Raw genomic sequence first — 13,938 nt, 5'->3', positions numbered from 1 at the left:
TAGTAATCATGTAATTACAGCCAGGTGTTTTCTAGCAGGTGTTGCTCTTTCAGGGCTTGTTTGAGCTAGTGATTACATCACCTTGTTAGAGATTGGCTGGGGTTTAGCATAATAGCTATCATCTTAGTAAGCTGGAGGGGGAACTTCATTCTCATAGACTAAGGCACAACATGCTGTTCAATAGCCTGTAAATATCACGGTATATATTCACTCTCTGTGCACCTTCGTAACTCGTCAGTCTCCCGCTTCTTATTTACAACACCCAATAGGCATATGCAAATGAGTTATGCTAATGAGCTCCTGCACCTCTTTTTCTACGAAATGACCCCTGGACATCCACAAGGTTTAGAGAGACTGTTATCTAATGATGGACCCTCACGTGCATCGGCTTTGAGGCAGATTTGGAAATACTGTCTACGTGTATTTGAAACAGAGGTTTATTAAAAAGCACATGGGGTGGAAAGAGTTGACAAAGGGAACCTCGTCTCCCTCGGTCAAAATAGCAGAGCTTGAGGGCATCCAATGAATGGGTAGTGGGCTCAGGACAGACCAGAGGAAATACTTCTTTACACAACAAGGGATGAAAACATGGAAATCATTGCCAGAAGATGTAATGATGGCCACAGGTATAGATGGTGATTAGATATATTCATGGAGGATAGGTCCATCAATGGTTACTAGCTACAGCAACTGAATGGAACATCCATGTTCAGAGGCACTAAACTTCAGAATCCCAGTCCCGGGAGGCCATGTCTGGGAAGTCCTCAGCCTCTCTGCCCTGTTTTTGACCGTCCAGAGGAACTGGTTGGCCGCTGTGTGAGACAGGATGTTGGATTAGATGGACCACTGGTCTGATCCAGCAGGGCTCTTCTGATGTTCTTTGGAAGGCCTTGGCTTCTATGCCTTCCAGACGAACTGGTTGGACACTGTGTGAGTCGGGATACTGGATTAGATGGACCACTGCTCTGAGCCAGCAGACTTCTTATACTCTTATGAAGACCTTGGCCTCCATGCCCCATTGTTGAACCTCCAGAAGACTTGGTTGGCCACTGTGTGAGACAAGATGCTGGACTAGATGGACCACTGGTTTGATCCAGCAGGGCTCTTCCTATGTTCTTTTCAGGGGAAGGCCTGGGCCTCTCTGCCCTGTTGTTGGCCCTCCAGAGGAACTGGCTAGCCACTGTGTGAGACAAACGGCTGGACTAGATGGACCACTGGTTTGATCCAGCAGGGCTCTTCCTATGTTCTTTTCAGGGGAAGGCCTGGGCCTCTCTGCCCTGTTGTTGGCCCTCCAGAGGAACTGGCTAGCCACTGTGTGAGACAAACGGCTGGACTAGATGGACCACTGGTCTGTTCCAGCACAGCTCTTCTGATGTTCTTAGGAAGGCCTTGTCATCTATGCCCTCCAGAAGAACCGGTTGGACACTGTGTGAGTCAGGATACTGGGCTAGATGGACCACTGGTCTGAGCTAGTAGGCTTCTTCTTATGTTCTTATGAAACCCAACAAAGGCACACACTACATTCTGAACCACAGCAAAGAAACCATGCTTCATCGACACAGCTGTGTGCCATAAGATGCATCGCACTGAGCTCCCTTACCTTTGCTTAAAGTGAAGAAAGAAAACAACATTCTATTTAGCCCAGAGGCTCCTTTTTCCTCTGGAGTTTACTGGAGGTTAAATTCTGTTCTTAGTCTAATGGAGGCTGGCACAGTTCAGCAAAAAAATTAGATAAAAAATAAATTAAATAAATGGACTTGGATCCGGCAATTCAGGAAAGCGCTTAATTATGCATACAGGTTTCAGCGCTTCCTGACCAGGAACGGCTGCGTTGAGGTTGCCAAGAATTTGCTTTGAAATGCATTTCAAGGTTTTTCAAATTGCTGCGTGGCAGGGAGACATTCGGTATCGGTTTCTCCCCCTTACTTAACGGTACTTATGCTGACTCACTCCGGGCTCATGGAAGCCCTGGCTTTTGCCCCATGCTGCTTGAATGAAGTTGGCAACCTCCAGGTAGCACCTGGAGATCTCCTGCTATTGCAACTGAACTCCAGATGACCAAGATCAGTTCCCCTGGGGAAATGGCTGCTTCGGGCGGACTCTATGGCGTTATACTCTGCAGAGGTTCCTCCCCTCCCCTCCCCTCCCCAAACCCCGCCTTCCCTGGGCTCCACCCCCAAAATCTCCAAGTTTTCCCCAACCCAGAGCTGGCAGCACAATGACTGAAACTATGCGCAGAAATTATCAAGGAAATATATTAAAAGAATTTTCACATAAATCCCCCCCCCCTGTTTTTAAGTACTCATAGTGATTGAAGCAAACACTTGTCTTAAAGAGCAACGGCAAAGAAGCTGGTTTTAGCAATGCGAAGTACCAAGAAAACTTACAAGTCAACTACAAAAAAAGTACAAAAACTTTCTTAAACCACTTTGACGTAGTGGTGAAGTGCACGGACTCTAATCTGGGAGAACCGGGTTTGATTCCCCACTCCTCCACTCGCAGCTGCTGGATGACCTTGGGCAAGCTTAGTTCTGACAAGAGCTGTCCTTGAAAAAGAGCCATTTCTGTCAGAGCTCCCTCAGCCCCGCCTACCTCACAGGGTGTCTGTTGTGGGGAGGGGAAGGGGAAGGAGTTTGTAAGCCGCTCTGAGACTCCAAGTGAAGGGCCGGGTATAAATCCAATCTCTTCTTCTAAACGTATAAAAGTGAAGCAGTTGATGCTGAACTCAAAATTATTTGCAAAATTATTTGAATGTTATTTCCTGGATAATTTCTGCACATATTGTCACGGTATCTGCCAGTCTTAGGTGTTTTTTACTGTGATTCCATCCACATTCCTAAGGGCTCTTTTTGTAGCAAGCAGGAACTCCTTTGCATATTAGGCGACACACCCCTCATGTAGCCCATCCTCCAAGAGCTGACAGTAGCCCCTGTAAGAAGAGCTCTGTAAGCTCTTGGAGGATTGGCTAGATTAGGGGCGTGTTGCCTAATATGCAAAGGAGTTCCTGCTACAGAAAGAGCCCTGCCTAAGACCCTATGACTGAACCACAGCAGTGGGCCATTAGCACCAAGCAGCGAGATTCGAGTCCAGTGGCACTGAAGCGAACGAGATTTTCAAGGTAAGTGTCGCCTAATATGCAAAGGAGTTCCTGCTACACAAAAAATCCCACCTAAGACCCTATGACTGAACCACGGCAGTGGGCCATTAGCACTAAGCAGCAAGATTCGAGTCCAGTGGCACCAAAGAGAACGAGATTTTCAAGGTAGGATCTTTCAAGAGGCAGAGCTCAAGTCGACAAATGGGTTTGCCCCAAAGTTGATCTGTGGTTAAGATTAATCCTTTCTGGGCTTTTTCTACCAAAAAAGCCCTGTTCAGAGGTATTGTCGTGGGTCAGCAGGGCACAGCCAATGCTGAAGAGGCAGAGGGCTCTGCGGAAGAGGAATGAGCGGGCAAAGGAGGTCCCAGCTCACAGTCAGTTGCAGACGACCTGCTGCAGAAAGTTACTCCGACCCTGGCAAGTAGCGATTCAAAGTCTGAAAGTAGCTTCCCACTACAGTGGGGCTTTGGGGGGCTCTGCCCCCTTTCTTAAAGGCACAGCCCCACGAGAATTTCTCCGGTATATGCTTTTTTCAATCATTTAAAGACATTTTTTAGAAGGCGTGTGCTTCTTTAAGCAGAGTGGGGTGCTGTAGTTGACTAATTCCCGCACTGAGCAAGGGGGTTGGAGTAGGTGACCTCTAGGATCCCTTTTAACTCTCTGTCAGGAAACTGGTCTCCTTTAAGAGAGTTTTTTCTGCCTAAGTGTTGGCTTTCTCAACTATGGAAGTCATCACCCCCACCTGCCAGCTTGTTCTCAGAATTTTTGCTTAGGTTGGCAGAAGTGATTGACGTGCGGCAGCTGAGAACTGTCACTAAAAACATCAGCCCTCTTACAATATTCTGTTTATTTAACAGTGTCTGCTAACTGACACCTCTTGTTCTGAATTGTTGCATCAAAATGTCTGTGCTGTTGCAGTCTTGAGTATGCCGTTCCGGTGTGTATGTGTAAGCTGCAAACCTACGATGATGCAGCAACAGCAGCAGAAGAAGCAGAAGACAGCCAGTTCTACTGCAGGCCCGATAGAAGCCCTCCGGGGGCCCGATCCAGCCCCCGGTTTTTGACACCCTTGCACTAGAGGAACGAATTTAAAAGTTGGCAACTCTAAACAAGGCTCAGATCCTGGATCCAGGGCAATCTGATTAACCTCTGGGCCAAGGTACAGCTTACTCATGGTTAAGACAGGAATCCTCATGGTGTGTGGGGGGGACTGATTTGTTAACTGGGGAGGCAGGGAGCCCAGCTTTCCATCTGTGCCAAGCCAACGCAGGGAACAGGGCTGCCAGATCCCTCCCCCAGCCACCGGCAGAGGATGGGAGGGTAGAATTGCCAGATCCACGTTGGGGAACTCCTGGAGATTTGGGGATGGAGCCTGGGGAGGACAGGGACCTCGGTGGGGTACCATGCTATAGAGTCCACCCTCCAAAGCAGCCATTTTCTCCAGGGGAACTGATCTCAGTAGTCTGGAGATGAGCTGTAATGCCAAAGGATCTCCAGGGCCCACCTGGAGGCTGGCATCCTCAGCAGGGAAAGAATTACACCTACTCTTCTACTCTGGGTTGACCCTTTGAGCCCTGATTAAGACTGCAATTTGCAGAGCCTACTGCGGTGGCTCAAGTGGAACGCTGAACTGCAGGCTGTGGAAGGTCGGTAGTTCAGCAGTTCGAGACCCGGGTGCCGCAAGACGGGGTGAGCTCCCGTCTCTAGTTCCAGCTCCTGCCAACCTAGCAGTTCGATAGCAAGAAACTGCAAGTAGATAAATAGGGACCACTTTGGTGGGAAGGTAACAGCGTTCCGTGCACCTTGGTGTTTAGTCATGCCGGCCACATGACCATGGAAACGTCTTCGGACAGCGCTGGCTCTTCGGCTTGGAAACGGAGATGAGCACCGCAACCCTAGAGTCGGACTCGACTGGCTTTCGAGCAAGGGAACCTTTACCTTTACCTTTACTCATGACAACAGGTGATTCCGCACTAGACCTTACATCCTGGTACAACCCTGCCCCCGAACTTACATTCTACACTACACTCGCGTTCACTCCTGTAATTATCTCCGGGTACTTTTCCATTCTACTCTGCACTCGAGTTCACTCCTGTAATTATCTCCGGGTACTTTTCCATTCTACTCTACACTCGAGTTCACCCCTGTAATTATCTCCGGGTATTTTTTGTTTCGACATTACATTGAGGTCACCCAGGTTTCGCCCCACACTTGTCCTGGGATAAACGGATGCTGTTATAACCGGGGATAAATGCAAGGTCTTGTGTCGCGAGTTGACCTCTGATCAAACCAGGGATGAGATCCAAGTGCGGAAAGGGTACAGCATCCGTTTATCCTGGGACAACTGTGGGGAGAAACCGGGGTGACCTCAATGTAATGTGGAAACAAAAAAATTGTTGTTGTTCAGTCGCACAGTCAAGTCCGACTCTTCGCGACCCCATGGACCAGCTCCTGCCAGGCCCTCCTGTCTCCCGCCGTCCTCTGAAGTTGGCTCAATTTCATGTTTGTTGCGTCGATGACACTGTCTAACCATCTCATCCTTTGCCGTCCCCGTCTTCTTTGACCTTCAGTCTTTCCCAGCATCAGGGTCTTCTCCAGTGAGTGCTCCCTTCTCATTGGGTGGCCAAAGTATTGGAGGTTCAGCTTCATTATCTGGCCTTCCAGGGAACAGTCAGGGTTGATTTCTTTTAGGATTGACTGATTTGATCTCCTTGCAGTCCAAGGGACTCTCAAGAGTCTTCTCCAGCACCATAGTTCAAAAGAATCTATTCTTCGGCGCTCGGCCTTCCTTATAGTCCAACTCTCGCAGCCATATATGACTACTACAAAAAAAATACCCCAAGATAATTACAGGTGTGAACTCAAGTGTAGTGTAGGATGTAAGTTCGGGGACAAAGTTGAACCAGGATTTAAGGTCTGGTGTGGAAAGGGTCAAACACTCATGGTTAAGGGGGTGCATTTGCAATACAAAAAGGTTTCTTTGAACTCATGAGCCTGGGCTCTGTAGAGCAGGTTCAAGGCCCACCGTTAACTCCAAACTGCTGTAGAGGACCCTATTTCTTAATTTCTTTCCATGGGGGTCTCTCCCTGCTTTTGTTTTGACGAAGGCCAGAGAAAACAGGGAACGGGATTTTCAATAATTGCACCGAGGAAGAAATGTTCGCTGATGCCGTTTGTGATTCAGGGGTGAAGAAAACGGCCTCTGCCGAATTTTCTTGTTTGGCGGGGTTATTTGAAGGCTACAGGAAGGCCGCCCGCCCTTTGCATCTGACCGCCCTCTCTGACAGGCCTGATCAGAAATGAGAAAAGAGCGGTCACGCCATTGCAAAGGCTCAGCTGGGGTCAGGGCAAGACCCATTTGCGGGTCCCGACTCTGCCTGGAAATCAGCACTAAATTGGGTGCTGAATCACAGTTACGGTCCTCTAACTTAACTCTGCAACAGAGCTATGGAACTCTTGTAGATCCTTGCACACTTTAAGGAGAGAGTGCCAGATGATGTTGAGGAATATAGTCTTGTCTCAAGGAGCTCCTTCCCAATAAAGGCAAAGGTTTCCCTTGTTCGAAAGCCAGTCGAATCTGACTCTAGGGGGCGGTGCTCATCTCCGTTTCCAAGCGGAAGAGCCAGAGCTGACCGAAGACTTCTCTCCATGGTCATGTGCTTGGCATGACTAAACGCCGAGGCGCAAGGAATGCTGTTACCTTCCCACTGAAGTGTTACCTATTTATCTACTTGCAATTTCTTTCTTTTGAACTGCTAGGTTGGCAGGACCTGGGGCCAAAGACGGGAGCTCACTCCATCACACAGCACTAGGATCTCGAACTGCTGAGCTACAGATCTTCCGGTCTGCTCAGTGTTATTGATGCAATGAACCCGAAATTAAGCAAACTCCGGAGCACAATGGAAGACAGGAGGACCTGGCGTAATGTGGTCCATGGGGTCGTGAAGAGCTGGACTTGACTGTGTGACTGAACAACAACAACAAAAAGCAGCAGAAAAGAGCAAGAGCCTTTGTGAGTCACTGCTCACTTCTTCAGATACAGCTAGAATGGGAGTCCATCTGTCCTGATATCTTGGATATGAAATCACGTCACTCTCCAAGATATAAGGACAGATGGACTCATATTCTAGCTATGTCTGAAGAAGTGAGCAGTGGCTCACGAAAGCTCCTCCCCTGCCACAAATTTTGTTGGTCTTTAAGGTGTTACTAGACTTTTGCTCTTTTCAGGATCAAGTGAGCTTGAGTCAAGAAAACTCAAATATTGCAAACTGGATAAACTCATATATTCAGCCTGTTATTTCTGAACTTTGTAGACCTCACTGTTTTATCTATTTACTAGGAATAAGGCCCATTGTGGAAATAAATACAACGAGCTCTAGAAAGAGGCTCTGGGAGAGTGCCCCGGCCTTGGGCACTCAGTGTCAATTTGCTGTGACGACCTCAGCAGGGTATGACACCAAGTCCACCATTTTCTCCAGAGTGTCATGCCTGCCCTTGACTCAGCCCCAGATCCAGCTCCTGACAGCCTAAGAGGGGAGGATTCTGTGCCTTTAAGAGCTGAAGAAGCATCAGGATCTGCACCTACTGTAAGTATGGAGGAGGATACACAGCAATCTGAGCCAACTATAGGACTGTTTGCACCTGGGATTGCTCCAGCTGTAAGCAGCTCACCACCTGCATCTCCCCCACCTGTAAGCAGGCTTAGGGATAGGAGACGTCAGGATCTGGCTAGCCGACAAAAAGAAGCACGTTCAAGAGGGTGGAGATCCTTGAGCCCTGAGTTTTAACAGCAGCCAGGACTTGTGCTAATGGGTTAATGAGCCAGAGCACTATTTAGTAGGGCCTCTGGCCATGAGCAATTTGCACTGGCAACCTTGCTCGTAAAACCAGAAGCTCTGCACCTTGATTCCTGTTTGACTGTGTGGCTGTTTGGACTCAGCTTGTGTTTTTGGACTTCTGCTCTGGATCCTGACTCCCAGCTTTGAATCTGACGATGCTCTCGGCTTGGTTATCTGGACTCTGACCTCTGGTAACGTTTGACTACGGCTGTGTCTGGTGTTTTGGGACTTGTTTAACGCTCTGCTGACTGCTCTCCCAGCTGACCCTCGGACTTGTCTTGTGACCCACCCTCCCAGCCTGACTCCCTGGCTCTACCATGACACAGAGGAACTGATCTCTGCTACCTGAAGAACAGTTGTAATTTTGAGTGATCTCCAGCCCTCCCCTGGAGATTGGCAACAATGGTTCCCCATAAGGGAATGGTTGGTTTGGAGGATGGAGTCTATGGCATTGTACCTGTCTGAGGTCCCACCCCTCCTCAAACCCCACCCTCTCCAGGCTCCACCCCTCAAATCTCCAGGAATTTTCCAACCTGGAGTTGGCAGCCCTATCTGACCCTCTGACTTCAGCTTTCCATCTCCTCCCTCCTCTTTCCTGGAGAGCAGTTGTAATTCTGAGTGGTCTCCAGCCCCCACCTGGAGATTGGCAGCAATGGTTCCCCATGAGGGAATGGCTGGTTTAGAGGGTGGAGTCGATGGCATTGTACCTCTCTGAAGTCCCACTCCTTTTGAAACCTCACCCTCTCCAGGCTCCATCCCTCACATCTCCAGGAATTTCCCACCTGGAGTTGGCAACCCTATCTGCTTCCCAGTCAATCCTCAACCTACCTTTCTTTCCCCCTCACTCTTCAGCTTTCCACCCCCCCTCACCTGCAGCCTCTACCATGCTCTGAAGCCCTGACTGCTCCATCACATTGGCTGTCATACAGAGGCCATCTCGAAAATGGCAAAAATGGTTTCTCCCAACAGGCACTAAGGGTACCTCGGAACACATTTTACCTCAGAACAGCAAAAGCAAACTGTTTAGAATGTTAGCGGCAAAGGCCAATGAGGTCACATATGCAAACAACCTCTGTGCTCCGAGGCAAAGGCCAATCAGGCCACATATGCAAATAACCTCTGTGTTCTGACTGGCTATGGGGGGGAGAGGATACAGCAAACTGTTTAGAATGTTGGAGGCGAGACTCAGGCAACACAGCCAGTGGATAGGGACAGCTTCTGAGTGACAGATCATGGAGCCAAAGACTGTGGGTGCCATGTGGAATGTTCAGCAGCATGCCACCACCAACAGAGAATTACTATATAGAGAGATGCATGCATGCCCCGCTGTTAGTTGCAACTTCTTAGTTTCATGATAGCAACAAGAACTTCGGACAACCAAGCACTTTTATGTTTCCGACTGTAGTAAGTGCAACCTGCAGAACATTGGGGTGGCTCCAACCCCTATATTACAACTTCATCGAGAGAGGTTTATTTAATTATTTATTAATTAAAATATTTATACCCCCCTCCACCTTTCCTTTTGACTCATGTTTAAAGCCTTCCTCCAATGTCAGTGGCTCTTCCGCTGGAGAAAGAGCTACACAGCTTGGATGAAGGTCTTTTGGAGGGTGGCTGGATCTACCCCAATACCTTTTTAAAAACATCAGGACCAGGCTGGCACAACCTCATCAACGCTCAGAAGCCAAGCAAGATGAGCCCCGGTTATAACTTGGATGGGAGACCACCAAGGAAGTCCATGGTTGCTATGCAGAGGCAGGCAGTGGAAAAACACCTCTAAACATCTCTTGCCTTGAAAGCCCTACAGGGACACCGTAAACTGGCTGTGATGTAACAGCACTTTCCACCACAACATTAGACGTAACAGCATTTTCCACCACATACAACCGATTCCAGTTGCTTTTTACAGCAGTAAAACCTTGATGTCAAGGCTAGCCCAAATGTATCTGATCTCAGATGCTAAACAGGGTTGGCCCTGGTTAGTACTTCGATGGGAGACCACCAAGGAAGTCCAGGGTTGCTATGCAGAGGGAGGAAATGGCAAACCACCTCTGTTTATTTTTTACCTTGAAAACCCTAAAGGTTTCCCTTGCTCGAAAACCAGTCGAATCCGAGTCTAGGGGGTGGTGCTCATCTCCGTTTCCAAGCTGAAGAGCCAGCGCTGTCCGAAGACTTCTCCGGGGTCATATGGCTGGCATGACTAAATGCTGAGGAGCATGGAATGCTGTTACCTTCCCACCAAAGCGGTATCTATTTACTTGCAATTTCTTGCTTTCAGACTGCTTGGTTGGCAGGAGCTGGGGCCAGAGACAGGAGCTCACTCTGTCATGCAGCACTTGGATCTCAATCTGCTGAGCAACAGACCTTCCAGTCTGCAGCTCAGCATCTTAACCTCTGGGCCACCGCTGCCCCTAATAGTAAAGGAAAATGTTTCCCTTGCTCGAAAGCCAGTCAAATCCGACTCTAGGGGGCGGTGCTCATCTCTGTTTCCAAACCGAAGAGCCAGCGCTGTCCAAAGACATTTCTGTGGTCATGTGGCCGGCATGACCAAATGCCGAGGGGCACGGAACGCTGTTACCTTCCCACTGAAGCGGGACCTATTTATCTACTTGCAGTTTCTTGCTTTCGAACTGCTAGGTTGGCAGGAGCTGGGGCCAGAGACGGGAGCTCACTCTGTCACGCAGCACTCGGGTCTCGAACTGCCGAACTACAGACCTTCCGGTCTGCAGCTTAGCGTCTTAACCTCTGAGCCACCACAGCCCCCTCTGAAAACCCTACAGGGATGCTGTAAGTTTGGCTGGGACGTGACAGCAGTTTTCACCACCTACAACGGATCCAAGTTGCTTTTTGCACCAGTAAAACCTTGATCCAGAGCCTAGCTCAGTCTCATCGGATCTTGGATACAAAGCAGGATTGGCACCGGTTAGTGCTTTGATTGAAGACCGCCAAGAAAGTCCAGGGTCGCTACGCAGAGGCAGGCAGCGGAAAACCACCTCTGCATGCCTCTTGCCTTGAAAACCCTACAGGGACGCCGTAAGTTGGCTGCAATGTAACAGCACTTCCCACCTCCACATTAGAAAACCAACAACTTTCGCTCAACCTAAGGCCGCAATTAGATGAGGAAAGATAATAGAAACCCCCTTATACCCTAGGGCCACGCCGGATTACAAAACTGCACAGTAAATATAGACGCTAGGAATATGTTCAGCTAAACGGACCGTACGCTGTATAATTTCGGAAATGAAATAAAACAAAGGGAACCTTCCTCTGAGTAATGGAAAAACTGATAAACGACCCCGAGGAGGCTTAATCCCACCTACCTTCGTTATCATCCTCCGGGTTTTCCGATTGCTTCGGTTTGCATTTCACGGGTGACGGAGACCGGCCTTTCTGCTCCACTCCCTCTGCAAGTACAAAGACATTAATAAATAAGCACCGCTTTTCAAGTAGTGTGATTTTGATTAAATATTAATGCAGCGGGGGGGAATATCGAAAGGATAAATAGGTCTGCATTACTGAGCGGTTTTTGGGGAAGGAGTACTCGTACGTTTAAGCACTGCAAAGGTTCATTCGTTTCTCACCGGGGGGGGGGACCTGATGCCGAACTCGACATTTCCTATTTCAGGAGTGAATAAGCCTCCCGTCGAAATGTCCGTAGCCCCCGTGTCCTTTTGTAATCCCTTCTATAAAGTGTGATAATTTACCGAGCCCTGGGAAAGGCGGTTTGTTGCCAAATCATAATGATATCAACCGAATTTACATAGTTTCAAAGACCTCATTAAGTCCAACAGGGGGGAAAAAACAGGAATAGCGATCTCCATTTGGCAGCTTCGTTGAGAAACGGGGATAGTTAGCATCAGCCCGATGGCTTCTAAATAATATACTTCCACCCGGCTTGAGCAATTTTCGAGCAAAATGGTATAAACAACTCAAGGAAAGCCTAATTCATTTTACTGGGCTTGGAATTGGAAACTAATTATCGTTGACAGGCTATGAATATAAGTCTCCTTTAAATCGATGGGAATTATGCGCGGATAACTGTGCTGCGGATTGTCGTTAACGTCCTCAAGTTGTTAAGTAATAGGACTCCACGGCGGACTAAGTATATGGACATTGACAGTGGATCCGATGCAAGATTCCCAGCTGTCGCCTGTGGCATAAGAATGTAGAGTCCTTTTCCAACGACTGAAATGACAAAAGCAATTAAGAAACAGAGCAGAGGCCTGTAGGAAGAACCGCAGCTTCTTCTAATTGTTATCGTTGAAGGTGTACCATAAAAGTTTCAATGATAACAATTAGAAGAAGCTGCGGTTCTTCCTACAGGCCTCTCCTCTGTTTCTTAATTGTACAAAATGTAACGCTATCATTCTTTTCAGAGGTTAGCCATGTTGAGGTCCAGTAGAAAAACTAGATTCAAGTCCAGTAGCACCCTTGACCCCAACAGGATGTTGGGGGGATGTGCTCTCAAGAGTCAAAGCGAGCTTTGACCGTGAAAAGCTCATTCCCTGAAAGCTTGTTTGTCTCAGAGGAGAGGAGAGGAGAGAAGGGAAGGGAAGGGAAGAGATTGGATTTATACCCTGCCCTTCACTACCCAAAGGAGTCTCAGAGTGGCTTACAATCTCCTTTCCCTCCCCCTCCCCACAACAAGACACCCTGTGAGGTAGGTGGGGCTGAGAGAGCTCTCTCGAGGACTGCTCTTGAGAGAACAGCTCTGAGAGAACTTGTGACCGACGCAAGGTCACACCAGCAGCTGCATGTGGAGGAGTGGGGGATCAAACCCGGTTCCCCCAGATTAGAGTGCGCCACTCCTAACCACTACACCAAACTGGTTCTCTAAGGTGCTGTTGTTGTTCAGTCGCACAGTCGAGTCCGACTCTTCGCGACCCCATGGACCAGCTCCCGCCAGGCCCTCCTGTCTTCCGCCATCTAAAACTAACACTGAAGAGGATTTAAAGCAATGCACACACACACACACCTTTTCTAAAACTGGAGATTATGTTATCCTTTCGCGGGTTGGGACCACTTTCCACTCCTTTCTGTGATGCGTTCCAAGGGGCGTGTCTCGCCAGCGCGAGGCTTCTTAGAGGAAGGTTCCACCATGAGCAGGTGGAAATGTGGGATCCAAATCAATGGATTAAGCAGGGAACCTACCTACCCTCTCGAGTTGCTTTTAACAGCAGTAAAACCTAGATGTCAAGGCTCGCCCGATCTCGTCAGATCTCGGAAGCTAAGCAGAGTCGGCCCTGGTTAGTCCTTGGATGGGAGACCACCGAGGAAGCCCGGGGTCGCTACGTAGGGGCAGGCAGCGTCCAGCCACCTCTGAATATCTCTTGCCTTGGAAACCCTACAGGGAGGCCGTTACTCTGCGGTGACTCAATGGCCCTTTCTGCCACCACCACCTAAACCAAACTGAGGACTTTACTTCAAAGGAAGCATGGTTAAGAGTTGATCGACTGATTCCATAGCAAACGAGTGGGAATGAAAAGACCTACATGCGTTAATATGGCTCACTTCCCTCTATTTCCGGATTAAGTTATACGGCAAGGGTCATTAAGATATCAGGCAATGTAACTTTTCCTGGGAAAGATGGGGGGGGGGTCAGCTCTCCTTGGACATGCCTGTGCCATTGGATCATCCATGTATTTCCCGGGGGGAAAGATAAATCAGACCTAAAGGATCTTGATAAAAAGTAGAGACATCACCCTGCCAACATGGTCAAAGCAATGGTATTCCCAGTAGTCATGTATGGCTGCGAGAGTTGGACTATAAGGAAGGCCAAGCGTCAAAGAATAGATTCTTTTGAACTATGGTGCTGGAGAAGACTCTTGAGAGTCCCTTGGACTGCAAGGAGATCAAATCAGTCAGTCCTCAAAGAAATCAACCCTCACTGTTCCCTGGAAGGCCAGATAATGAAACTGAAGTTCAAAGACTTTGGCCACCCAATGAGAAGGGAGCACTCACTGGAGAAGACCCTGATGCTGGGAAAGATTGAAGGTCAAAGAA

The 13,938-nt window shown here is 48.6% G+C and overlaps 1 protein-coding gene across 1 annotated transcript in view; it reads right to left on the bottom strand.

Moving 5' to 3' along the window:
• LOC107121919 (neuromodulin-like) overlaps positions 1 to 13,938 on the bottom strand; it is a 151,630-nt gene that overhangs the window by 106,012 nt on the left and 31,680 nt on the right. Inside the window, exon 3 of the mRNA XM_015424930.1 lies at positions 11,256 to 11,339. Coding sequence (XP_015280416.1) covers positions 11,256 to 11,339 — 84 coding nt within the window. The remainder of the gene's footprint in view (positions 1 to 11,255; positions 11,340 to 13,938) is intronic.

This window comes from Gekko japonicus, unplaced genomic scaffold (assembly GCF_001447785.1).
Source record: "Gekko japonicus isolate JY-2015 unplaced genomic scaffold, Gekko_japonicus_V1.1 scaffold1671, whole genome shotgun sequence".
NCBI lineage: Eukaryota > Metazoa > Chordata > Lepidosauria > Squamata > Gekkonidae > Gekko > Gekko japonicus.
Note: the sequence above shows the minus strand (reverse complement) of the source record. Positions and strands in the feature narration are given on the sequence as shown.